Genomic DNA, 26,959 nt, shown 5'->3' on the forward strand with positions numbered 1-26,959 from the left:
GCAGTGGATTAGTGTTGTAGCCTATGAATAATATTGTGGTAGACTATCAAAACCAGTAACACGAGTTGAATATGCCTTCTGAGCTTGAAAATACTCAAATGGAAGCCACAAATATGTTAATACAGAAAAGCCTGTATTCGCTTAGAAACTAAATAAATAAATAGTCTGCTCCTATATGCATCCTACATAAAATCACTTAAGGCCTGTTTGTAATAATTTACAAATGTTTAATACAAACACGTTAGTCCGCTGTAAATAAATAAATAAATAAATAAATAAGCACATACATAACCTACATAAAATGATATCTTTGAAAATATAACCTTGGTTTAATTTACATTCACATGGATAATCTAATTTTCAGACTTCAGCTGAAACGCATTCTGACAACCATTTGCGCATGCGTCTTTCATCGCCCTGTTCAGTTATGTCTCTCGCTCAAATCTCCCATGTAAATTCAGGCGGTGCTTAACGAAAGTCGCTAATATAGCCAGTGAATTTGAATGTCCGTTTGATTAATTGATTTATCATGGTAGTCCTACAGCTGATATCATTGTTATTCTTGAAATGTTTGGAGGCGGTAGTTGGAGCATTTAATGTGTCTTTATTATCCACCTTTTTCTTCAACGCGGAAGTAAGCCTATGGGTGAGACTTCCGGTTCATTAGCCGCTTAGGTAAATAACGAGGATAATAACAACGTGCAGTAAACGGTAAAACTGTTTGCACTACAAACCAGTGTGTTCATAATTAAGATAATACATTAAAATAATATGATAAGACATACCAATTTTCGATATCAAGCAGCAAAATTAACTGTTTTGTACAGCTAAAAATAGCTGGACTCTGATGAGACCTGAAGCTAGACCCATAGAATTTAGAAATGGCTGCGCCCATTTTTACGGCAAGAAAAAGCAAAGGTACCTTTCAACAGCTCTGTTTAAATGATGATATAATCCATCACTCCAAATTCTTTATTTCTTTTCTCTTTTTTTCTCTCTCAAAACTTAGTTTAGTAGGCCTAATATGAATAACAAAATAACCAACAGATTAAAATTTTGTCAGAGCATGGAATTATCTGGCGCCAAAAGTATCGTTCTTCTTTTTAGGTTACTATAGCAACGGTATCGTTCGTGTGCTTTCCACTGAATAAGTAGACGTTAAAGATGAGTATCAGACACATCGACAAATATTAGGCCTATTGTTATTATTGTCATTGCTTTCTTTTTGTATAACAATGTATTATAGCGTTGTATATCTGTCGCGAAATTGGTTTTATTTCTAAATTATAAAATATATGTATAAAAAAATACTTTTATATTTATATATAATGAAATAAACACTGGACATACATGTCATAAATATATGATATGCTTATAAAATGCATGCTCTGTAAAACCAGTGCTGTTTGCTAACTGGGAACTAATAACAATACTTTACTGAGCTACATTTTAAGACAAAATTGAACAGATGTTGACTAAATATATTCAAACGTCCCTTTGTGGCGTCACAATTATTATTAATATATAATATATTATTATTAATAATATGCAGCCTATTTATATTCATAAATACAGTGGGTCTAAATAATGCAAAAAGACCTTGGATCAGGGTTTGGGATAGTCTATTTTAGTATATAGGCCTATAAAATGCAAATGTATTTGTTCATGAATTCCACATCTGATCTAAAAAGTGTTAGAAATGCGAAGACCACGACTTTTCATGCAAAATCAGCAAATAAGCTGTTACGGCTAACCAAAAGTTATGTGGTTTGTTGTCGCGGTTTGCCTTTAATAATGGGAAGCTTATTAAATTGGTTACTAATAAATTGGTTACTAGTCAGAACAATAGCCTAATAATCAAACACGTAGCCTAAATCAAACTAAAGGAAGTCATTAACTTTGGGTGCTGTTTAAAATAAAGAGGCACTAAACGAAAACCTTTATCACAAAAATAAACTCATAGGCTAATAAAACCTAAGTAAATTTTCCAATACACAATAACCAAATAATAAAATTATAAATTCATATTTTGTGCAAGTCTTGTTGAAATAAGCATTATTATTGTTGAACTCGACTTAGCTATATTGTTGCTACAAAACTAGCATTATTTTTATATTTTTCTCTAAAGTCTTTCTACCCTTTATTTTATAAATGAAATATAGGCTACGCGTCAATTATAGAGCAAAGATACTGAATTAGTAACTAAATTATAAATTACACTTCTATTTGCCTATATTCTGTTCAGTCCCGTCTGCTCTGGTTTTATTGATAATCTACCAGTGGATGTCGTTGTTCTCTCGAGTGTCACTGCTGGAGATGAATGAGCTCAAACCTCTGTGTAAAGAGACGCCCGGCTCTTTCTCCATAGAGCAGATACGGAGAGAGAGAGAGAGAGAGAGAGAGAGAGAGAGAGAGAGAGACTCTCACACACACACATCTTCATCCACAGAGGCGACTAGTCGCTGTTTGTGCTCCTGTAACTGCCTCGAGGTTGGGGGCAACGTGAGTGTCTCCTATCTCACTAGAGCTCAAACTAACGGGATCTTCTTATATCCTCTACATACGCAGAGATTCAACCAGACAAGTGAAAGCGCGTGTCCAATACTCACGGAAAAAGAGAGCCAGCACGAACTGAAATAGTTTTTTGACTTTTCTGCTTTTGCTAAACTGTTTGACGGAGGTACAGTGACCTGTGTGGAGATTTCTTCAATTGCGATTTTCTTTCATTGCGAAAGCGTAATTATTGTCGGACCTTCCGTAGTGGTTTAGATCCAGGAGTTTGCCCATATGCTGGAGGTAGATTTAGATTCGCATTAGTTTGTTATTTGGCACCGGTTGGATCGCGGTGTCATAGCGGCTGTGGGTTGATCACGCTCAGACTGTCAACTGATTTCCCATCTGCAAACAGTGAAAGCATCTTCTCATTAGGACACGGCTGTGTTTCAGCACAGGAGAGACTGAGGAAGGCGCGTGACGATGTTGAGGGTCTCGAATGCTTTGGTCACTTTGGTGACTCTCTACTGTGTATTCAAAGGGACTGTCGGCGGATACGGCATGAGCATGTTCGCTGCTCAGACTTCCCCACCGGATCCGTGTTACGACGAGAACGGTCACCCCAGAAGATGCATCCCCGATTTCGTGAACGCGGCGTTCGGGAAGGAAGTGCGCGCGTCCAGCACCTGCGGCAAAACACCGAGTCGGTACTGTGTGGTGACTGAGAAAGAGGATGAAAGGCACAGAAACTGCCACACGTGCGACGCGTCGGACCCAAAGAAATATCACCCACCTGCTTACCTGACCGACCTGAACAATCCTCATAATATCACCTGCTGGCAGTCGGACAATTACATCCAGTATCCTCAAAACGTCACTTTAACATTATCCCTGGACAAGAAATTCGAGGTGACCTACGTGAGTTTGCAGTTCTGCTCACCAAGACCAGAGTCTATGGCTATCTTTAAATCAATGGACTACGGAAAGTCTTGGGTGCCTTTCCAGTACTACTCGACCCAGTGTAGAAAAATGTACAACAAGCCCAGCAAAGCCACGATCACTAAGCAAAACGAGCAAGAGGCCATCTGCACAGATTCTCACACCGACATGCACCCTCTCTCCGGCGGGTTGATCGCGTTCAGCACCCTGGACGGGCGACCCTCCGCGCACGACTTTGACAATTCACCCGTACTTCAGGACTGGGTGACCGCCACAGACATTAAGGTGACTTTTAGCCGACTGCACACTTTCGGAGACGAAAATGAGGATGACTCGGAGCTGGCCCGAGATTCTTATTTTTACGCCGTGTCAGACCTGCAGGTCGGAGGTAGATGTAAGTGTAATGGACACGCGTCACGGTGCGTCAAAGACCGGGATGGAAACCTAGTGTGCGAGTGCAAGCACAATACAGCCGGACCAGAGTGTGACAGATGCAAACCTTTTCACTATGACCGACCCTGGCAGCGCGCAACCGCCAGAGAAGCCAACGAGTGTGTCGGTAGGTCCAACATTTTATTTCTGTATTATTTTTGGAAAGCGCGTAGTTTAAGGCGACAACATATCACCAAATACATATCGTTGATCTTTCAGACGAGTTCGAAACCAGCCATGACTGCCAAAGTGAAAAGTGCGGGTGTTTTCTTTTTAAATGCAAGCGTTTCGAATCTACTGAAGGGAACTTTAAGGACCAATACAGTAGAACAATATAAGTGACAGATTTATGGAAAATTCACGCAATGATTTGAAGAAGAAAAAAAACTCAAATTTTTTAAACTTGAAATAACGGTTTAGAGGTTATGCAGCAAGTACTGTTGTCAATCAGAGTTAAACAAATAAAATGTATTACTATTTACAGCCGATTTTTACCAATCTCGGCATCGAACAGCTTAAAGTTTGAACAAATGTCTTAGGGACATATTTAATGAATCTATAGCTTCACTTTAAGGTCTGTTTTGCAAACGATTTTATGCATTATTAGATAAAAGTTTACGTCAAAAATAAAACATTAATATGGGAGTTTAAGAAACGTAGGCTCGGCTCACATGTTTCCTGTACGTTGCATTTTATCAAAATGCACTAAAATATATTTAAACAAAATTGTGTAATCCAATACCGCTTGTTAAGATGCGTGTTTTAATGTTTTTTACGCAGTGCCACACGCGATATATTTCTTTAATGTTTAAATAATACAATTGTTAATATTTATAATGATTATTGCATTATTACATTAGTAGCCTAGGCCTTTATATTCGGCATCATCACGTAGCCTATAATGAAAAAAAAATCGGAAAAAAAGTGAACAGGTGGTCTATAGAGTCTGAAGCGAGAAAGATAAACAGTATTTTGTCGTCTAAAGAGCAATGTGATAAAAGTCTGCCAACGAGCCGCCTCGGGTTTTGCCCCGTGCACTCACTTTTATCACTGTCATTAAAATTAATTTTCAGACATATTCAGTAAGTAATATTACTTTCTATTTTATTATTATTATTATTATTATTATTATTATTATTATCTTTCTTTATTAATTTATTTTTCTCTTTATTCGCGTGATATTGCAAACAAAATACAAATAAAAGACTTCAAATGATCGAATTAAGTTATATCAGACAGAACTGGTAAGATTGTCAAATATTTATTTACATATTATTATTGTTGTTGTTATTACAATTATTACAGATATTTTATTGCGCATTTGTAAAATAATAATAATAATAAATTTTCATACACAGATATTTGAAATACACAACATCACTACATGAAAAACTTAGCTGGGGGAACATGAATATTAAGCCTATTGCATACGCCAAAAGTAAAGAAATAAAACCCATGACGCTTAATTTAATGGACTAGGAATTCATAAACGAAATTAACTGTCATGATTTGCACTGAATTGTCTGGCCACCCTTAAGACGGCCTAAACCAAGCTGAATCACTCTTAAAGCAGATAAGAGTAGATAAGATAACTCTCTGGGTTATTAAAAGTGCTCATGGGTGCAGCTAATGCATATAATTCATGTATATTCCTTAAAATAAAATAGCATTAACACTGACAATACCCTTTTGTGTATTTCTGTGATTTCACTTACCCTGTATTAAATAGAATATCTGAAAGAAAAAAGCGTGCACCTCTGTGGGTGAAACTGTCTGCATCTTAAAACATGAATTATAAAAGAATTATAATATTTTAATGTGCTATATATCAGTTCGGTTAGCATGTCTGATATTCTGACAAATGTGAAAGCGAGTAAATTCAGTTCAATAGCAGAATGACTTTAGCAGTCTGAGGGTGCAGTCATTTGGATATGCAAATAATGTCTGGCTCTGCATAAACTAATCTGAATCATAACTATAATGAAAAGAGCCTGATAATCATCATCTGTCATCAATCACACATTTTGTAGCTAATTTTGCACCTGCCCAGTTAGTTTTCAATGACTGTTTTGACTCATCTTAGAAAAGAAGAGCTTGTTCTTTTTCTCTTCTCTGAGTAAGCCCAACGTGTATCTGTTCGCTGGAATGTAAATAAACCAGTTTAGACGCCACTGTCGCACAGGAGAAATGAATTGCTCCCCTGTATCCTTGACACTTTATTTTTACCGGGCCTGCATGTGTGAGTATTGCGTGGGGCACAAAAGATCGTCACTCACAGTCACAGCATCCATCTTGCTGTCAGCGAGCAGACGCTTTTGCCGAACATTCCTCGGCTGTGTTTTTCCTGAGCGCAGTGCAATCAGATCCAGCGCAGAAATGAAAAGAAAGGGCGAGAGAATGAAAAGAAGTGAAGAAGTGAAAAGAGAGGAGTGAAGGGGTGGGCAACGTCAAAGCAAACAGAGCTTAAACAGGAGAAGAAAGAGCCGTGTGACACCTCTGAGCCAGGGCAGAACCCAAGAGAAAAACGTTGTGTGTGTGTGTGTGTGTAAGGGCGAAATGCAATCAAACACCTATAGAAACACTATGGCAACCTCTCATTCATAACCCAAACTTAAATATGGAAATGTATGTTGTAAATGATCTGACTGAGGGTTTGGTCCTCTTTCAGCACTACTGTATGTAGGAGAAACATTCCAGCATGCTGGGGAGTATTTCAGTATAATTGTCTATATGTTTTCATTTACTAGACTGAACTCTTACTGAAAGAAAATTTCACCAAGGAGCTTGACTTGAGCTGGGATGCTGTGCTATGAATTTCACTTACTAAATATGATAAGAATAAATATAGGATAGATGGATTTGAAACAGAGAGAATAAGGGAGGTTTTAAAGTGAGTGAAACATAGGATAAGAAATAGTGTTGAGAGAGTGTTTAATAGATAGCGATCAATAACTGCAGACCTAGGTTTCACTTGAACTGCACTTAACTGATTGGATCCTTGAGTGGAAAAGGACCCCTGAGTGCCCTGTTAATGTGGCCTTACGATATTGATCAGCTTACACCATTGAGAGGCATAATTCTTTAATGCATTGAGCCACAGTCTGAAGCCTGTCAAGAATACAAAGTGATGAGAGGAAGGCCACCCAATGAAATGTGGAATGTCACTCCGTACTTGGGGAGAAAAAAAATCATTTAAATCATTACATTACATACAAATCCTTTTCAAGTCATGTCACAGTTGTTTGTATCTCTTTATACAATACAAGATAGTTTCAAAGCAACTTCACAGTAATAAACAGGAAAGGAACAGTGTTAATGTGATAAAATTCATCAGTTATGAAACAACTTCAATTTCAGCTGTTAAGCATGTCTATAAAAGACAATAACACCATTATTCAGCTCAATTTAATTCAGTGTTGATTCAGTTTGTAACATTGTCAGTGTTCATCAAACAAATTCAATTCGGCCATACAGCAGCTCTACAAAAGGCAGTGTCTTTATCCAGCTCAAGTCAGCTCGGCCTTTATCAGATTCAGTTCAGTACGTGTTTGTTACAAGATCTGCAACATATTGTTTGCTACACATTTTGCATGTTTATTCTGCATTCTTGTCATTAAATGCACATGGTTTACATGCACTTTAAAAATGTAATTTCCACTGGACTGAAACAATAGTTTGCCATTTTAAAAATGTCATTAGTCCTGAAATCATACCAGTCTGTGTTATGCAAGGTCATATTAACAGACCTGAATAAACAGCTGCTTGGCTTCGTCCAGCATGTGTACACCTGGTGTGAAAAACAGACAGTGTGTATTTAATCCTTCAAATGCAATTTTGCACTGTGTTGACTATAACCGAGCATGTAAACATACTTATAGAAGAGGATTTCTTACAAGCTTTGCGGGAGCAAACTACAGTAGATGAGGCAGCAAAATGTGAACGTTTTAGTAAAGAGAAGGAGATGTTTAAGAGGAATGTAATCTTGATGACATACGGATGTGTTGAATCTCAGACTCTGGTGTTAGATGAATCAGGGATGTTTCTCTGTCCTTTATTGTTGGAAGTAAAGCAAATCGCTGTCAGAATCCAAATCACTTCTCTTGTATTTCCCACATGTGCTTGTTTCTCTGTCACAAAGTTAAGTTTAACTCCTAGCATCCCTATCACATGCCAAACCACAACATGATTCTGCCTGTTTGAATATATTGTCTCACATAGTTACTGCATGATCTCCTTGAACATTAAATGCGCACTTGGAAGTGTTTTAGAGCTCTCTTGGACCTGAATCTGAAATTCTTGACTGGCAGTGCAGGTCAGTATGCTGAACATATGAATTGGTTGACCCCATCGGGCTAATCTCCCAGGACATTTTATTCACGATTTAGAAGAAAATTAAGTACTGTTTGTTTGCTCTTCTCAAATGTAAACGAATAGTTCACTCAAAAACTGAAATTCTTCCATCATTTGTTCACCTTTATATTGTTTCTGACTATGACTCTGAACAAAAAAAGATATTTGAAGAATGTTTTAGTTGTTTTTGTTTTTTAGTTTTTAAGTTTCAAGTTCCACAACTAGTGTAATCCATGCTCCAGTGGTTTAATACAATCACTTGCTGAACATGTATGCTGAACATGACTGAAACTTAATGGGTTAGTTGACCCAAAAGTTAAAATTCTGAAACTTTGACACTTCATAAAGTTCTTAAAGAGACTGTAAAACATATCCATATGTATTGAGTGGTTTAATCCAAGTCTTCTGAAGAGACATGATGGCTTTATATGACGAACAGATTTAATTGAACTTTTATTCATATATAAATTCTCCCCTGTTCTCTCAATACATATACATAGAACACTATATGGTAAACAGAAACCTAAACTTGTGTTTTGAAAATGAACAAAAGTCGTGAACGTGAGGGAGAGTAAATGACAGGATTTTCATTTTTAGGTAGTGATCCACTCTCAAATCAAATCAAATCATTAATCAACTCATGTTTAGTCATACCCAAATCATATATGGCAACACATCAGTTACATCAAACCTCATTGGTACTTGTGTCATGACGTTAAGTCAGGTGACACAGAGGAACCACTGAGATTGAATGTTACTGACACATCGCCATTTGATTTGGGCTCAGACATAGATTAAACCACTGGAGCTGTATGGTGCCTGACAGTTGTTCACCCCATTGACTTTCATTGTATGGACAAAAACAACTGAAAAAATCTTCAAATATCTTTTTTTCCCTCCCGCGTTTGTGTTCAACAGAGAAAATAATACTAGTTACATGCTGTACAACAAATGTAAATAGAATTTTACATTAGATTAGAACTATCCTTTCACTGAAAAAATACAATTTAAGTACTATATTTAATAATAAAAATTGATTTTAACATATAAATCCTTTAGTACAGTAATACAGAAGGGTGATTAATTTGTTTGTTAAATTTCTTAGACAATCAGCCATCAGTAATCTTAGTGTTTGTGTGTTTGTCTATGCCAGAAACAGTAAAAGGCGCTAGTTAATGTTTTAGCTGCCACGTGACTTTTATAAATCAGCGTCTCTAATCTTCAAAGCTGTCGATGGATCAAATAGTCCTACCTATCAAGCAAAAGAGGGTGAGATGAGAAACCTGACGGAGCTTTTGCACTTTGCTCTGCTGCCTCACTATTCTACCTCACTACTGTTCAAAAGGAATGAATTACCATCATTGACGTCCAGCGGTTCATTTCTCTAATCCAGTGACCGCATTTCCCAGAACGCTTATCAGTGTTTACTGGTGTTCGCCTTGTTTTGTAAACCACAGGCGAACAAGACCTTCTCATATGCACGTGATTCTTGTGGAGGAATTTTGAAAAGCATCGTCATCATCTGCAGATGCATCGAACAAATACAGAAAACACCTCGAAGTTCTGAACCACCTGTTTGTGATTGTACAACATGAATGTTTTCCACTAGCAAGTGAGCGAGCTCATTAGCTCTTTCATGTTACTCCATACCGGCTGGCAGCTTTTTTGGACTTTTTCTGACAGGAAGGGTGATCAACAACAATGTTTCTGAGAATTTGGACTCAGACTGTGATGCACAAGCCCAGCCTCTTCTGGAGAACCAGAGATATAAGGGTGCATTTTGCTGGCTGTTGTAAACCTGTGGGGCAGGTTGTGTGTTTTTGAGAAGGCCCAGACCTCCTGGCGAGATCAGTGCTGGTGGAAAGCCCACGTTGGGGCTCTGCTGCAGGGGGGTGAGTATATTTCCAGAAGACAGCCTGGCTCTAGAGCCGAAATCTCTGCAGCAAACTCAACCTGATGCCTGCCAGGTTGCAGCGCACTAGGCCCAAACCAGCCATCTGCATCTCGTTTAACTAGACGCCACCACACACACGGGCTCGGAAACATGAGCATTAGCACACATATCACGCTCACGTGGGATGGTATGTGTAAGAGTATGATAATGCTGCTTTGAATTCAAAGGAGTGGATATGTTCAGTATGCTGTAGTAGTGGAGCAGTACTGTGTCCAGTTTGTGAGAGAATACTATTAAAAATGTCTGATGTAATTTTTTATGATTTAATTTTAGATTGCTCGTAATTGTCAACTTTTTAAAGAACTGGACACCAGTGCTGATTTTAAATGGGAGTCAAAACAATTTATTCATCAGTCTGACAATGTTTAACATTGTCCAAAGTTCTGTCTTCCCATCTTACCACATGTGGTCAGAGCGCCTGAGCATTGTTTTGAAATACGATAATGTGCTTGTTATGCAAGGACACATTGACAGCTTCAGGCGAATGTATGAAAAGTGTATATTGACAGGATAGAAATATTTCAGGCAGAACGATGGCACATGAACAGAGAATATCAAGCCACGCTCCTTTCAAGAGCTCAAAGCCTGCTGGGACTGGCATTTAAAGCATTTTTTTTTTTCATGACTCAATTCCAACTCTGATAAGCAATAAGCCTGATGTGTTATTGTTCCTATTGTTGCTATTTTATGAACCAGTTGAGTTGGACTTGGTTTGTGAACACCTGATAATACTCACATATTATGTATAAGATCATCTAATGAGCAGTGAAATGACACACAGATGAAGGCTTTCAGTCGGGGGACAGTTAGGATAGTTTGCAATTCTGAGTTACAAAGATTTGTGAAATGGACCAAACAACTGCATTTTTTAATTTTATTTGTTGGGTGTGGAACAGTATCAGCACTGCTTAATCCCACAAGGGACTGAAAAGGGAATGAAAAGGGACAACATTTTCAAAAAAATTAACACTGCACAAGACTCTCTGAAATACAAGGGAAAATGGCATAGTTAAGACTTTATATTGGCCATCTCAGTGGACTTTCTCAGCTTCCCTTTAGGCAAAACATTCATTTTTGAGGCTTTTGGTTGATATTACTGGTCTGATACCTAATGGAACAGAGATTCCTTTTACAAACCCAAGAAAAGAAAACCTTCAGCTTGTTTCTGAAAGGAGAATTTGAAAGTTTCAAGATGGAGATATGTTCTTTTGAGTGTTTTGGTGGAAGCTGGATTGCTTGTGTTCTGCTCTGCTTCTCCTACACACTCTACAACCTATCATAACTTACAGTATTATGACTACATTTAAAAATTTCAGGCAGGTTCATGTTATCACTTCGCAGTTTCAAATTGGTTTCTTAGGAACATTGGGAATGTCATCCATTATTGTCTGCATTGTTAGTGTGATTGTTACGGGGCGACAGGAACGAGAGACGTCCGGATCCATTTGCAAAGCTTTATTTTAAAGACGTGGTCAAAACAGGCGAGGGTCAGACAATGGCAAACAGGTATATAGTGGGCAAGTCACAAGAGTAGTCCAGTGAACGGGCGTGGTCGATCTCCGGCGAAACAATGTCCAAACTGGGTAATCCAAAACACAGGCTTTGGTCCAGGCGAGGGGTAATCAGTATCCGAACAGGGCGAGACGAGAGGGGTAATCCAGGATACACCGGCAAGAATCAGAACACGAGAAAACAGGCAACGCAAGACTATGACTAGGAAACTAAAGCAGGCTCCATAAAATAGCTATCAGCTATAACAGTGATAAACGCTAAACAATACTCGGAGATTTGAAAGAGGAAGTCCATGGCTTATAAAGTGTCTTAGATTGGTTACAGCTGTGTGTGTCATTAGGGCAATGGATGCTGGGAAATGTAGTCCGTGGTGACATGTGGAAGTCTGTGTAGTGTGACAGTCAATATAATGGAAGAGCGAGCTCTGGTGGCAAGCGGATGGAAGTCCATGGGCAGGATTCGTGACAGTGATACAGAAATAAAGCAGTCTCCCCATCACTGACAGGAACCAGCTGAGGATAAATTGGCTGACTTTAACAAGACAAACTTTGCGTCTCCTGCCTAGAAGTCTGATAGCATTCAAAGACAGTAAATCATATTAACTCAGATTTGAGATTTGTTTAAAAGGAATAAAATAAATAAATAAATAAAAAAGAGGGAGGAATGGGACAGAGAATATACCTTGTGGTGCACACATGAGCATCAAACATGTGGGAACAGATGTGCTAACCACCGGGTCACGCCCCGACATAACCACTTTTTACAGTATTCATTCAATAACATAATTGCAACCATTGCATGTTTTGTCTTAGGTGTGTCTTATTCATTTCTAGCTGTTCCTTGGCTGTGAATTTTGGTACTATAGGGATAGCTCTCTCATATATCATGCAATTGTGTAATTTATTGGCTGTTTCTGCATGAGCCTTGAGGGGAAGACACAGTTGACTTCACTCTTGATGGCATTAACACCTCTCTTAAATCACAGCGCTGCAGTGCTGTTCAGACTCACCCTTGTTGATACCTGTTTCCTCAGTCAGCGGCAGCCGGCGTTGTGTATAGTTGTCACAGAAGAGGATTGTCTGCTCGTCTATTGATGTCTTGCCCTCGAGGCGAAGAAACAGCTAAATGAATTAATTGAGCCTTTTATTCTGTAGTGAAAGCTTGTGTCAGCCTCTCTCAGCTGTGGTTTGGCAAAACACAGGAATAAATGAGGGATGTTATGAAGATTCAGTGAGACAGATGATAGTGAGCAATTGAGCAATTTTTCTTTTCAGAACAAAGTAACAGTGAGATTTACTTTTTACAGATGGAAACTTAAAATTTATATTTTGATTGTTATTGTGAATCATTTTATTACAAATTTACTGGCAGTTGTTTTGAAAGTAATTATGTTATACAGTACGTATTTAGGTTGTACTATGTCATTTACAGGATATTTCATATGTATGTACTTCACACTCTGTCACTATAGACCTGTCATACTGAAGAACGAAATCAATAACAGTTTCTAACAGGTAACATGTACACACAAGAAAGAGCGTTTCTTAGCTCTATCACCACAGTCTGCCAGAATAAACATCAGCCGGATATTTTCCATTTAGTCTGCCAGGAGAATGTACTGCTGAGATTACAGTCAGGGATGAGACAGCTGAATGGAGTCAGAGTGAAGAGCTCTTGACAAACATCTGTACCTCTATGTCTGAAACCAAATTCTTGTGGTCCTGAAAAGAGAATGTCCTTTACTGAAGAAGCCCTGTTCATATTCTCATGTTCTGTTTGAGGTCTGTGAGGCCATAAATTACTTTTTAATAGACTGACTATATACACTACCACACACACACACACCAAGTTTGAGCTCTGTAAGATTTTTTTAAATGTTTTTATGTTTTTGAAATCAGTCTTTTATTTGATCAAAACACAGTGAAGTGTTAAAGTACATTGTGAAATATTATTACAATTTAAAATGACTGTGTTCTATTAAAAATCATTTATTCCTGTGATGGCAAAGCGGAATTTTCAGCAGCCAGCACTCCAGTCTTGTTGTCACATGATCCTTGAAATGATTTGGTGCTCAAGTAACATTTATGTATGTATGTATGCATGTATATATGTATGTATGTATTTATTTATTTAGTAAGTAAAAAAAAATAAAACAGTTGTACTGCATAATTTTTGTGGAAAACGTGGTTATGTCTTTACTGTCACGACAGATCAATTTATGCGTTTTTGCTGAATAAAAGTATTAATTTCTTTTCAAAATAAAAAAGAAAAGAAAAGAATGCATTTAAAGGGGTCATATGATGCGATTTCAAATTTTCCTTTCTCTTTGGAGTGTTACAAGCTGTTCATGGATAGATAAGATCCTTAAAGTTGCAAAGACTAAAGTCTCAAACCCAAAGAGATATTCTTTATAAAAGTTAAGACTCGTCCACGCCCTCCTAAAACGCCTGGTTCAAACACGCCTCACATGTCTACGTCATGATGTGGGAAGATTTGAATAACAGCCCAAATGTTCATGCAAAAAAGAAGGCGTAACTTCTCGCTGTAGTATTGTTGCTGCCGCCGCCGCCATGTCATGGAGACGCTGTGTGTTTCGTTGTGAAAGTGAAACTACTTTGTTTGGCCTTCCAAAAGAGGACACAACTAGACACAAAATATTGTTCTTTTTAGCAACATCATATGACCCCTTTAATATATTTTTTTCTATAATGTGTTTTTGTTTAGGTCAAATTGATCAATGAACATTATTAAAATTATTACTAGCCAAATTTCTTAAAGGGGTCATATGACGTTACCGATCCGGCGATCCACAGCATGAAGTTGATGTATTTCCTTAGCAACCAGCACGGATCAGCTCTAGGCATGACGAAGCGGATATCGTCCTCTTTTGGAAGTCAGTGCTTTCATTGTGTCAAAAAGGAGGGGAAAGGTTGCAAAAATACCAGTTTACTAGGCTTTAATTACATCAGATGAACTTAAGAATAAGAATTTGATGAGAAAATAAGATTAATTTGGTATCTAGTAAAAGTATATTTTTGTCTTTTAAAAGTTCTTACTGTCCTTTTTTTTTTAAACACAAGCAATTGCATAGATGACAGCGTCTGGAAGGAGGTATTCCCTGCTCTTTCCTTATGAGGTGAAACGCAGGTCTGCTGCTGCCCTAGATTCATGGCCCTCGTGCTGGCGGCTGTTTTGAAGCCAGTTAAAGTGTCAGTACACTGTTAACACAGATCATAAACAGAGCTGTAAACAGTGCAGAAACGCTGACACATTCCATGTGCACTTCTCGACAGGACTGTTCCTCTCGACATTTATTCTCCTCGATGAGTTAAACATCGCTGCACGGGTATAGGTTTAGAATTGATGACCTCAGCTTAGGGTGGTTTCTGTGTGAAGGGCAAGTGTTTTGGCTGGATTCTCAGCCAAGCCAAACATACAGTGAAGACAAAAAAGAAATGAGCAGAGAAAGATAGAGATTGTTCAAATGTGGTACAGTTCCAGCATATATATATTAGGGGTGTAACGGTTCACAAAATTCACGGTTCGGTTCAGTACGATACAGTGGTGTCACGGTTTGGTACGTTTTCAATACAGCAAAAAGAAAGAAATGCCAGATAAATTTAATCATGATTTGTTACGGTGATTTGTTTTGCCCTGTTTGAATCAGTTGGAAATGCCTGCCTAAATGCTGCGGGGATAGTTTGTAGAGTGTGTTTGTCTCCTTGTTTTCGTCTAGTTCCATAATTCTGATATCGATAGGAACAATATTATAAAAAGCCTCAAACTGCCAAGAATGACCACAACAGATGTCTGTACCTACAAACTTCTGAAAAATGAATTTGCCAAGTCTATGAAACCTCCTCCTATAAAACTATATAATATTTTAGGAAAGAAAACTGCACAAATAAATTAATGTTCACCTTTTATTTGTATTTAGCCTTCATACAAACCAAAAAATGTGAAATCACTGTCAAATAAATGTAAATGACTCTCAGGCTTACCTTAATAATATTAATATATTTAACTTTAAACTATAACATAGGCTGATTATTCTTATAGATTGAAAGAAAAGTGCTTCAGCCAGGATAAAGAATATGAAAAGTGCTCAGAATTGCTGCAGAAAACAAAAACAGAGCGAGCAACAACAGAAACATGTTTCTGTAGACGGGCTCATTCTCTGCCAGCAGGAGGCACTTATGGATCGGTAGTAACAGTGGTTTCCCGGGTAACGGCTCTACACAAAGCAGCACTGCGCTCATGGACGCTGCTTTATCAGATAAAATGAAAATGCCATCGAAACATTTCTGAAGACAGTTGGTTCCCTTCAAAGACATTCATATAAAACACCTGCGCCGCGTTTTGATTTTGAAACGTGCAAATGTGAAAGTGCTCATGTTTATTCACCGAAGTCAAACGCCACAAATAAATCAATGTATGGGAAACACTGGTAATGTGTATCAAAATATCAGAAATGTGTTTAAAAATCATATCACCGTTATTGAAAAAAAATTATATTGCCATATATATTGATATTAAATTATTGTCCAGCCCTAGTTACTAGCCATATTACAACGAACGATCTAGTTCAGCCTATGCCTGACTGGAGTAGTGTGTTTTTCTTTGGGGGCTGTTGCGTCGTTTGGGCTGCCTTGTTGAGCGCAGTGGCACTGAAAACATTATATTCAACACACTTTATTTTATTTTCCAAATGTAATAGGATTAGTCCAACGAATCGTTCGGTTTGTAATGCGTACCGAACAGAAACCCTCGTACCGAACGGTTCAATACGAATACGTGTATCGTTACACCCCTAGTATATATATATATATTTAAGTTTGTGGTCTCAAAATCTCAAAGTTTATTATTATGTAAATATAATAATAGTACTTTTAAATTGGCCTATTCTTTTCTTTGCAAATTCTTTTAATATGTTGATCAAATCAATTTTAAAACCTAGTAAGCAGAATTTACTGACGCTTTAAATAGGCATGTGCTCTTTTAGAAAGGTGATTTTTATCCACTATAGTAATGCTGCTATCTCTTTGAATGGGGAAACATCAAATTCTCCAAAACTGCTAATCAAACTTACGATTAAATTAAATTAAATTAAATTGTCTCATAAATGTTGTTTCTAACGGTTAAATAACGTTAAAAAAGGGTATTTTTCAGGCTAGACCAGCCAATGCGCATGTGCATTCCTAAGCGCGCTTCTCAGAACGCTAACACTAAATGTTTCTATAGCAACCTGAGATTCTAATGGCAGCTGCAGTGACACGATAACTTTACCAATTAGCGATTGGCTATTTCTGAGAAGGCGGGACTATTCACTTTCTCCCAGAATGAGCGGTTCCAATATTTCAGCCTGTCTGACATGCTGCAAACACAGACTACATTTAGTGGAAAATTCTTGTAGTGTAAGAAATGCCAGTTCTTTCTGAACCTAGCATGTCCCATCAAATTAGAGCTAGACCAAACTGCTTATAATGTTTGATTAGGTTTCATTTAAACTTGTCCTGCTTAGCTGCATGCAAACCATTCACGTCTGGTAGCATTTCTAGAGAATAAAGGAACAACACGGACTGAAAAACAGATCTGCATCTCTCTCGCTCCTTGTTTCTGTTTTACCACCTGAGGTGCGACCCTTGGCACTTAAGGCTTGATGGGTCCGGTAGGTCTGTCGACAGGACCACCAGCGGTGAGCATGAGCGCATCGTCCCCGAGGCAACAGTTCCCGCAGCAACTGGGTCTCTGTGATTAATGGTTGTATGAAATGACGTGTTTTTAGCCATACACTTTGTCCCAGACCTCCTAGCCGGACCCCCTCACACACCCCAGCAGAGCTTCTGCCCTACCTCAGAGGAAAGTTATGAAGTACGTTCTGAAGGATGTAGTAGTGTAAATATACTACAGGATTTAAGGTGAACACTAACTAATGACAGGTTTTATAAGGTGCTCTGGCAAATATTGAGATAGCACAGGAGAGACTGGAATATGTTGGGACTATGCAAGTTTGATAAATGAGATACCTCTATTTGCATTTATATAGAAGGAAGGAGCCAAAAGCCTGCTGACCCTCTTTTGAGAGATGGTGAGCCTTGGTTTGAGGAAAACCAAGCTCTTCTCGCATCATTTGAAGCAAATTTGTCTTTATTTACCCAAACTGTGGTACATGAACATGACCATGTTTTGATTTGTAACTGTTTGTGGTTTGGAACTGCAGAGGCTTGTTCAAGATTCAACTGCACACAGAGCCATTGCTTAAGGGTTTTGACTTAGATTAATACTCGACACTATGAATGTATGTACTGGTAAAACAAGGCTGATAGGTTAGTTTAAATAAGATTTTAGAAAATCTTAGCAAATAGAAAGAATCTGGTGCTTTGGACAAAGCTTTAGAGTATTCAATCCATTACTATATAAAATACCAACCAATCCAGGCTCATTGAAAAAACATGCCTGCGGTGACGTTTCTGCAAAATGATGATATTATTACATAGCCTTTTGCATGTTTTGTTACACAAAATGAAATGTCCAGTGAGTGTCACTAAAAGCATGTTCAATTGTATCAGAAACAGATGAACGTTTTTATTATGTAGGTTGTTGTTTCGTGGTAGCTCAGAAATGAAATGTCCGCTGTCTTGTTGAAAACAATGTACAACATACACTAAACCCTACCATAAAACTAATCAATAGTGTTATTAAAAGCAAATGGGAGATAAAATGCATTTGCTGAAGGAACCATGGGATTTTATCTTGCTTCTGCAAGTCTTTTAGCTCTTTTATTGTGACTCGTGTTTTGCTGGACTCATACTAGATTCGTATTACAAGTGCAGTGTTGTATCAGGTGGTTTACTGAGCAAGTTAACTACATCAGAAAATACATACCTATGGAGCTGGTTATGTAATGCAAATGTCAAAATGCAATAGTTTACATCATGATCTATGGTTAAAGCATTTTGAGGTCATAACATAGTATTATATCATTATAATAATTATTTATTAATCGGTAATCATAATTTGTGTTTACTGGCACTAGTGGTAATTTTAGCTGAAAACTGTAAAATATACTATAAAATATATACTATACAAAGCAATCAAATATTTAGGTATTCAATAAGTTGAATTTTTAACAATGTCACTGATTTTTGGGAATGTTAATGAGCACAAGTTAAAGACTTTTTTTGTGAGATGGGTTTGCCGGGTCATCTGAATTAACTAGACTTGATCACACTTAATCCAGGATTCCCAAAGTCTGTGAAAAAAAAGGCCAAGTTGTGGTCAGAAAGTGCATTTGCCCCCTGACCTCCCTGAACACCAGGCTGTGAGAAAGTAATGGGGGAAATCCAGGAAATGAGTTTGCAATGTACAGTAGATGGTGTTGCTTGTGTGGATATGGATCTGCAAAATCTTGCAAAAATAGCATTAAATGGTGAGACAGAATGCAATTAGAGGGAATGCTTAAGTTACTTCATCATATACGAAAATGTCCACGTTAATATGCAGTTATGGTAATCTTACTGTTTTCTTCCTCTTTAACCAGAGATTAAGTTTCATAATCAATAATAGATTCATTTTACCAAAATGCATTCATTGATCAAGTTCTATTCTCATTAAACTTTAATTACAGAATAAGCATTTCATGCCCTATAGAGTGTATTATTGTGATTGGATTTATTGAAATATTTCTAATTATATTCTGAATAACTAAAACATTCATTTAGCTATTCTGTTCTGGTTGCTCTGCATATTATGCTATATTTTAGTAACTTAGTCATTCATTTTTATGAGTCTCTTATGTTCTGTTATTGTTGCCATCTGTTTATTGATTTATGTGTGCTTGACAAATTGCAGCTGGCTGTTATCTCCATACGACTCAAAATGACTTTCGTATGGGTATGCACAGTTGAAATTACATGTTCTGTTACAGTCTAAATAAACGACAAGCTGTCTATATTGCAAATATGACTAAATTCTGACTCATGAGAATATTTTTGTGCCTCCCTCGTTTATTTATTTAAATTCAAATTCAATATTTGTATTTTTTTTTTTTTTTTTACAAAATATTATATGCTATCTGATATTTACCTTTAATTAAATGAATTATAATTGAAGCTACAGTTCAAAGTAACTTCCATGACACCATTCTAAATATACAGCATAATATTTAATGAAATGAAGAAATGTGAGAAGGATTCTGACGTGGGGGGATAAACTAATTTTTGCTCAAGCACGACTACTTAGGTATGTTATTGTTCTTCATTCAAATGTGGAAAAGCAAACAAACCAGTATTTCTTTTTTTTTTTTGCTGATAAGGATATTGAGGTTTAAATCACAAGCTGTTTGTGTTCCAAGACACTATTTCTGGCCGGAAATAAAATTGTGAAGAGGTCATACTCTACTACTGATTATTGTTTTTTTTTTTGTTGTTGTTTTTTTTAAACACCACCATGTACTGCGTGTGGTAAAAAATAGGATAGAGGTTAGACAAGGCTAGAGCAGTCAGACTATGGGGCTCCTTTTCTGGCCTCACACAGGCAGCTGCCAATCACAGCAGATATCTCTGGGCAATCAGTTCAGTTCATCCTAGGATGTGTTGGTGCTTCTTTTCCAGATCTTTTCACTGAAGCTCCATATGTTATGCTGTCCAGTGGACAGGGCTCTGGCTTTGGATAAAAGACATGTTTTGGATGATCAGTCCGATGGCCCTCTTTATTTATTTCCTCCTGTGTGTTAGGGCTGGAGGGAGTCCAGCAGTATGAGAGAGAGTCTTAACCGTAAGCTCAGCGAGACTGCTTCAAACATTCCTCCGACTTTTTAGAATCTAGTTTGATGTGTGTAACGATAAGGTAACAACATACTCCAACATGACACATTATTTTTAACCTCTTTAGATGGGATGTGGACAGCTAAGGTGCAGACCTGAGACTGTTTAATGTCAGAATTTGGTTAGTTTGTTTTGCAAGCAAATAGCAGTGGTAAATCCAAGGCGAGACCAATACATGAAGGAGTTTTTTCAGGCTCAATACCTAAATGCTGACTTGTTTCTTGTCTTCTTTAAAAAAAAGTAAAAATCTGGTTTAAAGTGAGACACTTACAATGAATGTGAATGGGGCCTATCCGTAAACATTTTGAAATGCTTTTGAAAATTGCTAACTAACCTTACATGTGTAAAGTAAAATATATATATCCAAACCTGCAACTTTGCTGTACATTTGACAACATAACCCCCGAAACTCTAAAACCACTCTTTAAAGAAAAGTTATTTTAAGTTTTTTACTTTTATTATATCAGTGTTGTTATTGTCAACTAAGACTTGTGTCATTGACTATTCAAGACTATTCATTGTTTTTGTTAAATGGAATAAAGCTGAAATAAAATATAAATATTAGATGATTGAAGAAATCTTGCCTTGGAAACTACCTGAAATTAAATAAGTTGAAGTCGAAGTACTAAAATTTCTAAAATGAAAACTGAAATTAAAAATAAGTCTAAATAGAAATATTTCGAATTAAAAATGTCAACTAAAAATACAGCAAGCAACAAAGTTACTAAAACTTCAAATTAAAATGAAAACTGAAAATATAAAAATAAAAGGTCATTTAAAATATTAATTAATACTATAATATTATATAACCAAAACTAAAATAAGACTATTGTATTGCCATTGTAACACTGTAACACTGACTTTTTTCTCTTTAAAGAGAACAAAGGACATGTTAGTCATGTTAATTATGCAAGTGTACCATGTCCATGCAAACGTGCTATGATAAATCAAATGAATGAAATGAATAAAAACAGCAACTCTTTAGGAAATGACCCCTACAGTAGCTGGTGGTTCCAGTTGATCTCTTTTCCTTGTGGTCAAGATCAGTAGAGATGTTTACTTCCCGGGGCACAGCTGCATTTTGAGAGTGTGATAAGGATCACCACGCCTGATGCTTTTCACAGCTCCCTGGCCCTGCTGCGCTACCTCCTCCCTGATCTCCCTTTCCCCGCACTCCTCCCCGCGGCCTCGCGGTAACCGTTTATTTATCTGAGAAAGTGAGCTGTTTCCACAGGATAGCCCTGGCTGAGATACAGTATCTGGTTTCCATAGTGATGGGTGGGAAATGGAGAGATTGCAGAGTCTCAAAAACAAACAGAGTGTGGACAAAAAAGAAGAGCGGAGTTAGATGAAGGAGAACGGTAACAGCAGCCGTGTTTGCAGTTTTTTATGGGCCTAGTGACAGTTGGTTGGAAATTGCACCTCAGCTTTGTCTTTCTTGGTTACTTTAACTGGACACACATATAGATAGATCAGTTTTATGAACTTTTATTACATCTACAGAGATTAGCGTTGTTCTTGGTATTATTCTTACATCTGTTCATTGGACTGGAGTAATTGACATCTTTTGTGGTTGTTTCTCTGATACTTGAGGTGTCCCTTTTTGTTTCATCAAACGTTTGCACTGTCCTAATGTGAGTTAAACAAGTGCACTATACACAGTTGTGTGAATCATTTACAAAACAGGAATGACACCACAGTTCCACATCTTTACTTAATAAGAGTAAAGTTACAAATCATTTTTCATTTTGTTCATAAACCTGACCCCTGTGAAAAAGAAGTATGCATTAGCATACTGAAATGATTATTTATTATGGAAATAATATACCTTAAAGAAAACTGAATTTCAGGTTTGCATGTTAAATGAAATAAAAATAAATGAAAATGTATTATATTTTACATGTATATTAAATGCAGTTAGACTTAAGTAGACCTTTATGCAAAATTTCAGTTTACTTTTAAATGTGGTTAAAGTGTACTGCTGAATATACTGAGATTTATGGTAAACTAAAAAATACTTTCATGTTATTTCTATTGAAACTTTAACATCATGTATTTAAATATTTTAATGACATGTTTGTAATGATGAAGGTGCAATTCAGTACATTTAAAATATATTAACTTTTAATATAATAACACATTTCACTAAATTTTGTATCTGTTTTTTTTTTTTTACCAGTGCTTTATGTTATTCAACACATCAAAATAAGTGTACTGTTTTAAAACATGACAAAAGATTATTAAAACATAATGATTTAAAATTTTACTAAAGTAAAACTTTTAATTCAACATTATTGTAAACTACACTTCGAAAAGTATACTTACGTGTCATGAAAGTATACTCTCATTAAGTATCCTTAAGTGGAATTTTATTTCATCATTATATTACCTGCAAGTAAATTTGAAAGAGATTTGAAGTACACTACAAGTGCACATTTAATAAAATTAAGCACACTTCTTTTTTCACTATAGGGAATTTATGATGCACAATAACATGGTAAGAGAATTTATTAAGTGTAAGTTCATTAAGTTTTAATATTTAATATTGTGTGTTAATGTTGATTACATGATTTTTACCTGACTACATTGAAGCAAAACATGGGCAAAAGCTCTGACACAATTCAACCACTATAGAATATGATTTTCCTTAAAACATTATGTGTAGCATTAACTGTGCACATCACAAATCGTGCAGTATATTAAAAGTGACATTATCTCATCTCTTGCTTATCTAGAGCTCAGGGGACTAACAGAGCTCACCTACAGAGATAGCAGAGCTTACCTTTGACCTCACTTGTGTCTGGGCTAATGAAGTAATAGGCGTAGGAAACGGAATCAAGAAACACAACTGAAATTATTTACGTTTTTGTGCAACTTTTTCTATGAAGCAAGTCAACAAATTCTGTGTTCCTGAACACACCCTCACCGTGGCTTTTATTTTAGGTAGCTCTCGTTGCTTAAGGCTACCTTTTTTTCCCAGTGGTGTCTGCTCAAGAGACATTAAAATCTCATTAAGTCTTGTGGTGCAGTAATTATCATTTAATGACAGTTACAGTGTCACCGCCTGCACCTTCTGCCGTTATCAGCGAGAGGCCTCTGCATTATCCAATCCTTTGCCAGATAATAAAACCTGCACCTGCCTCTGCAGCTCACAGTTTGGTTTTGCTAATGACTCTCAGCAGGTGGATATCTGGACAGAATGTGTCTTGTGTTTCTGTGTTTGACAACAGGTGGAAAGTTTTTTCCCCTCTCTGCTCTTTATAAGTTATTATAAGTGTTTCAAGGTAACAGAGCCAGTGGTTTTCCTCCATGCAGTATATACTGGAATGCCAGTTGGAACTGGGACAGTATAATGGGCATTTTATTGTGGTAATTATGGTTATGGAACCTGCACAGTAACAATAACTAAATTCAATCATTGTCTGAAGTCATTTAAGTGGAACAAACCAGCTGATGAAATATGTTTAAATTTCTGACTTTGGCGATTGTTATTGTTGGATAAACTAATTTCCCCAAAAGAAAGTAATTACAATCACTGTGGCATTTGCCAGGCTCCCAATTTTCCCTTTTTAGCCAGAGTTAAATACACTTGGAAACTTTAGATAAAGATGTTTAATTGTGGCTATCATTGTGCTGCGGCACCCATAAGGGTTAAAGCAGGTTACAGGGCACATTGTTTATAATTTACTGAAAATTACCATAGACAATTACCCTTGTTAGACTTAGAAAATATGTGATAAAAATGATTTAACAGCTTTGTGATTTGGTTTGACCATCTGTCTTGTGGAAGATCTCTTGAGGGAATGCGTGGCCGGTGGCCACAGAGGTGCTGTCTTCACACGCAATTAGCCACTCTGAAGGCTCATGCTGAGTGTCTGATGACTTTAACATGGTGAAAAACGCTGATTACACCACAATGAGCTTTTCAAGAAAGCCGCTAAGTGATTCTGGAGTCATAGGGAGAGAATGGCGTCATCCAAAAAATGGCGGAGGAGTGAGGACAACGGTTAGAAAAAGAACAATAAACATGTCATAGCAGGATGAATCGGCGACCTGGGCTTTAGATTTACAGTTTTAGGGGCTTCCTGTCTGCTCCCCACTCACACTGGGAGAGACGGTGTGCGGAACATGTGGCAGGGAGGAGAAAAAACACAGCCTGCTGTTGATGAAGGTTTGGACAACCGCCCATTTGAGGATTTAGTAGCACGTCTGAGAACAATGGAAATGGATGGAAGACATGTTAGCCTCCTTATATTTGTATTCTGGCTGTGATGTGTTTCTACCGTCCTGGGCAATGCACCGAGACCTTGGCGGGTGTGTGCATGTGTGGTCTATGTGTTCATTTATCATCTTTAGATGGAAATTTCACCTTAATTTTCAGAAATCAAATGGAGGTGGAGACCAATCAAATCAAATATTTCCCAATTAACACCTCAGGAGCATGTTTAGAAAAAAAAGCAAATTTTCATACCTGTGGCTCCACTGCTTAACAAGGCCGGTTACAGTGCAGAGTTTACATACTAATATTTGTATTTTGCCTCTTGGTTTGGGGTAATATCTCCCGTGAGACTTCTTCCACTAATTCCACGCGGCCTTTTAAAACACTCACACAGGTCAATGCACTGAGAGAGCTGATCCTTGAAAAATGTTTGAAGTGCTCCCCCTCTCACTGGCTGATGGACACCGGGGTCATTTCCAGGCAGTCTGTTCCAATCGGCCAACAGACTTCCCATGGTCTTTCCAGCATTTCATACCCTTTCTCTCCCCTGTTCCACTGCAGTCCCTGCTTGCCCAACTCAAGTCATTTTCATGCTCTATAAATTTTATTGAAAAATCCGCTGCAGTGGAGTTGTGTTCCAATAAAACAGCGTGAACGCCTGTTAACGTTGAGCGAGGACGGTAAATCGGAGAGGTGACACGCGCTAATGACATCTGCTCCAGAGGATTTGGTCTCCCTGAGACCTTCCCACCACATTGGTGTGAATGAACTCTGAGAATGTATGTGAAATGAAAAAGAGAGGCTTAAAGTCCTCACACCTGATGTGACGGCCACAATGTTATTATTAACGACGTCTAATAGAAGGAGAAAAGGTCAGATAGTAAATCGCATGAAAGCTAATCGCATAGAATAGAGACAAAAGCAATATTCCCAGCCTATCTGTGCTCGTAGACTGGGAATAATCATATGTTCTCCAAGTTTTATCAATGAAAAATATCACATTTAGCTCTAAACATGTTGATATGTGATTTTGTGGCCTTAATGATTCTTCAAACCTTAACTAAAAAGTGCCAATTCCAAATGTGGTATCCCAGAAGCCATTTCCAGAAAGCCATTTCCAGAAAATACCAGAGATATTTGAGTTTTAGGGAACTTGCGCATGCAGCTATGGAAATTCCACAGCAGGTGGTAAACTGGATGTAGAGTGTAGAGTTGCTGCCCAAGACAACAGTCAACTTCTCATAGATGGGCTTTCATTCCTTGGGCGTCATCTATGTTACAAACTTTGCGAATCATCCTTAAATCCGGAGGGTGTGGAAACATAACCAATCCGATTCATCCTCCATTTGGGTTGAGTCACCACTGTTTGTAGGGATGGACTTTCCTTTCTGTAGTATAAGAGGCTCTGTCTCAAAGTGCTTCTATGGCAAAACATTTTGGAAAAAAAGGAAGTTGTTTCATGTGTGGATAAAGCTTACATTATGTGCAGCAGCTCTATTTCCACACAAGATGCGAATTTAATTCATTTGAAAAATCAGAACATCAGAAAAACTATTTGTGAATAAAGCAACCCTTCTATCCCATGTCCCAGAGAATAAAAATAGTAGCCACCGGGGAAGCCATTTTTATCTATTGCAATGCAGTAAATTAAAGGAACACTCCAGATTTTCCAACTCCCCTAGAGTTAAACAGTTGAGTTTTACCGTTTTCGAATCCATTCAGCCGATCTCCGGGTCTGGCGTTAGCACTTTTAGCTTTAACTTAGCATAGATCATTAAATCTGATTAGACCGTTAGCATCTCGCTCAAAAATGACCAAAGAGTTTTTATATTTTTCCTATTTAAAACTTGACTCTTCTGTAGTTACATCGTGTACTAAGACCGACGGGGAAAAAAAGTAGCGATTTTCTAGGCCGATATGGCTAGGAACTGTACTCTCATTCCGGCGTAATAATCAAGGAACTTTGCTGCAGTTAATCCAGAGAATAACAATTTTTTCTGAGACCGAGAGAAACCGAAAGATGAGTCATTGCTTATCCATCTGTGCCACTGGAACTGATGTTTTACAGCTACTTTTAACTAAATGTAAATAGACACAATAGTATTTTTTATTCCATAGTAAAGGCAATTCATACAATACATTTAAACTGAGCTACTTTAATACCATCTCCGAACTTTCTACCACGACTCTGCTGTTCTTCGGCTGGTTCTTCCTGTATACGTTGATTGACAGATG

At 37.4% G+C, this 26,959-nt stretch overlaps 1 protein-coding gene across 2 annotated transcripts in view; it reads left to right on the forward strand.

Annotated features, from left to right (window-relative positions):
- The first annotated feature begins 2,569 nt into the window (after positions 1 to 2,569).
- The window catches only part of LOC107757426 (netrin-1-like), a 59,826-nt gene continuing 35,436 nt past the window's right edge, over positions 2,570 to 26,959 (forward strand). For both annotated transcript variants that reach the window (XM_016574896.1, XM_016574897.1), the window contains exon 1: positions 2,570 to 3,991. In XM_016574896.1, coding sequence (XP_016430382.1) covers positions 2,977 to 3,991 — 1,015 coding nt within the window. In that variant the 5' untranslated portion in view covers positions 2,570 to 2,976. The remainder of the gene's footprint in view (positions 3,992 to 26,959) is intronic.

The sequence above is a fragment of the Sinocyclocheilus rhinocerous genome, unplaced genomic scaffold (genome assembly GCF_001515625.1).
Source record: "Sinocyclocheilus rhinocerous isolate Xijiao unplaced genomic scaffold, SAMN03320098_v1.1 scaffold1134, whole genome shotgun sequence".
NCBI lineage: Eukaryota > Metazoa > Chordata > Actinopteri > Cypriniformes > Cyprinidae > Sinocyclocheilus > Sinocyclocheilus rhinocerous.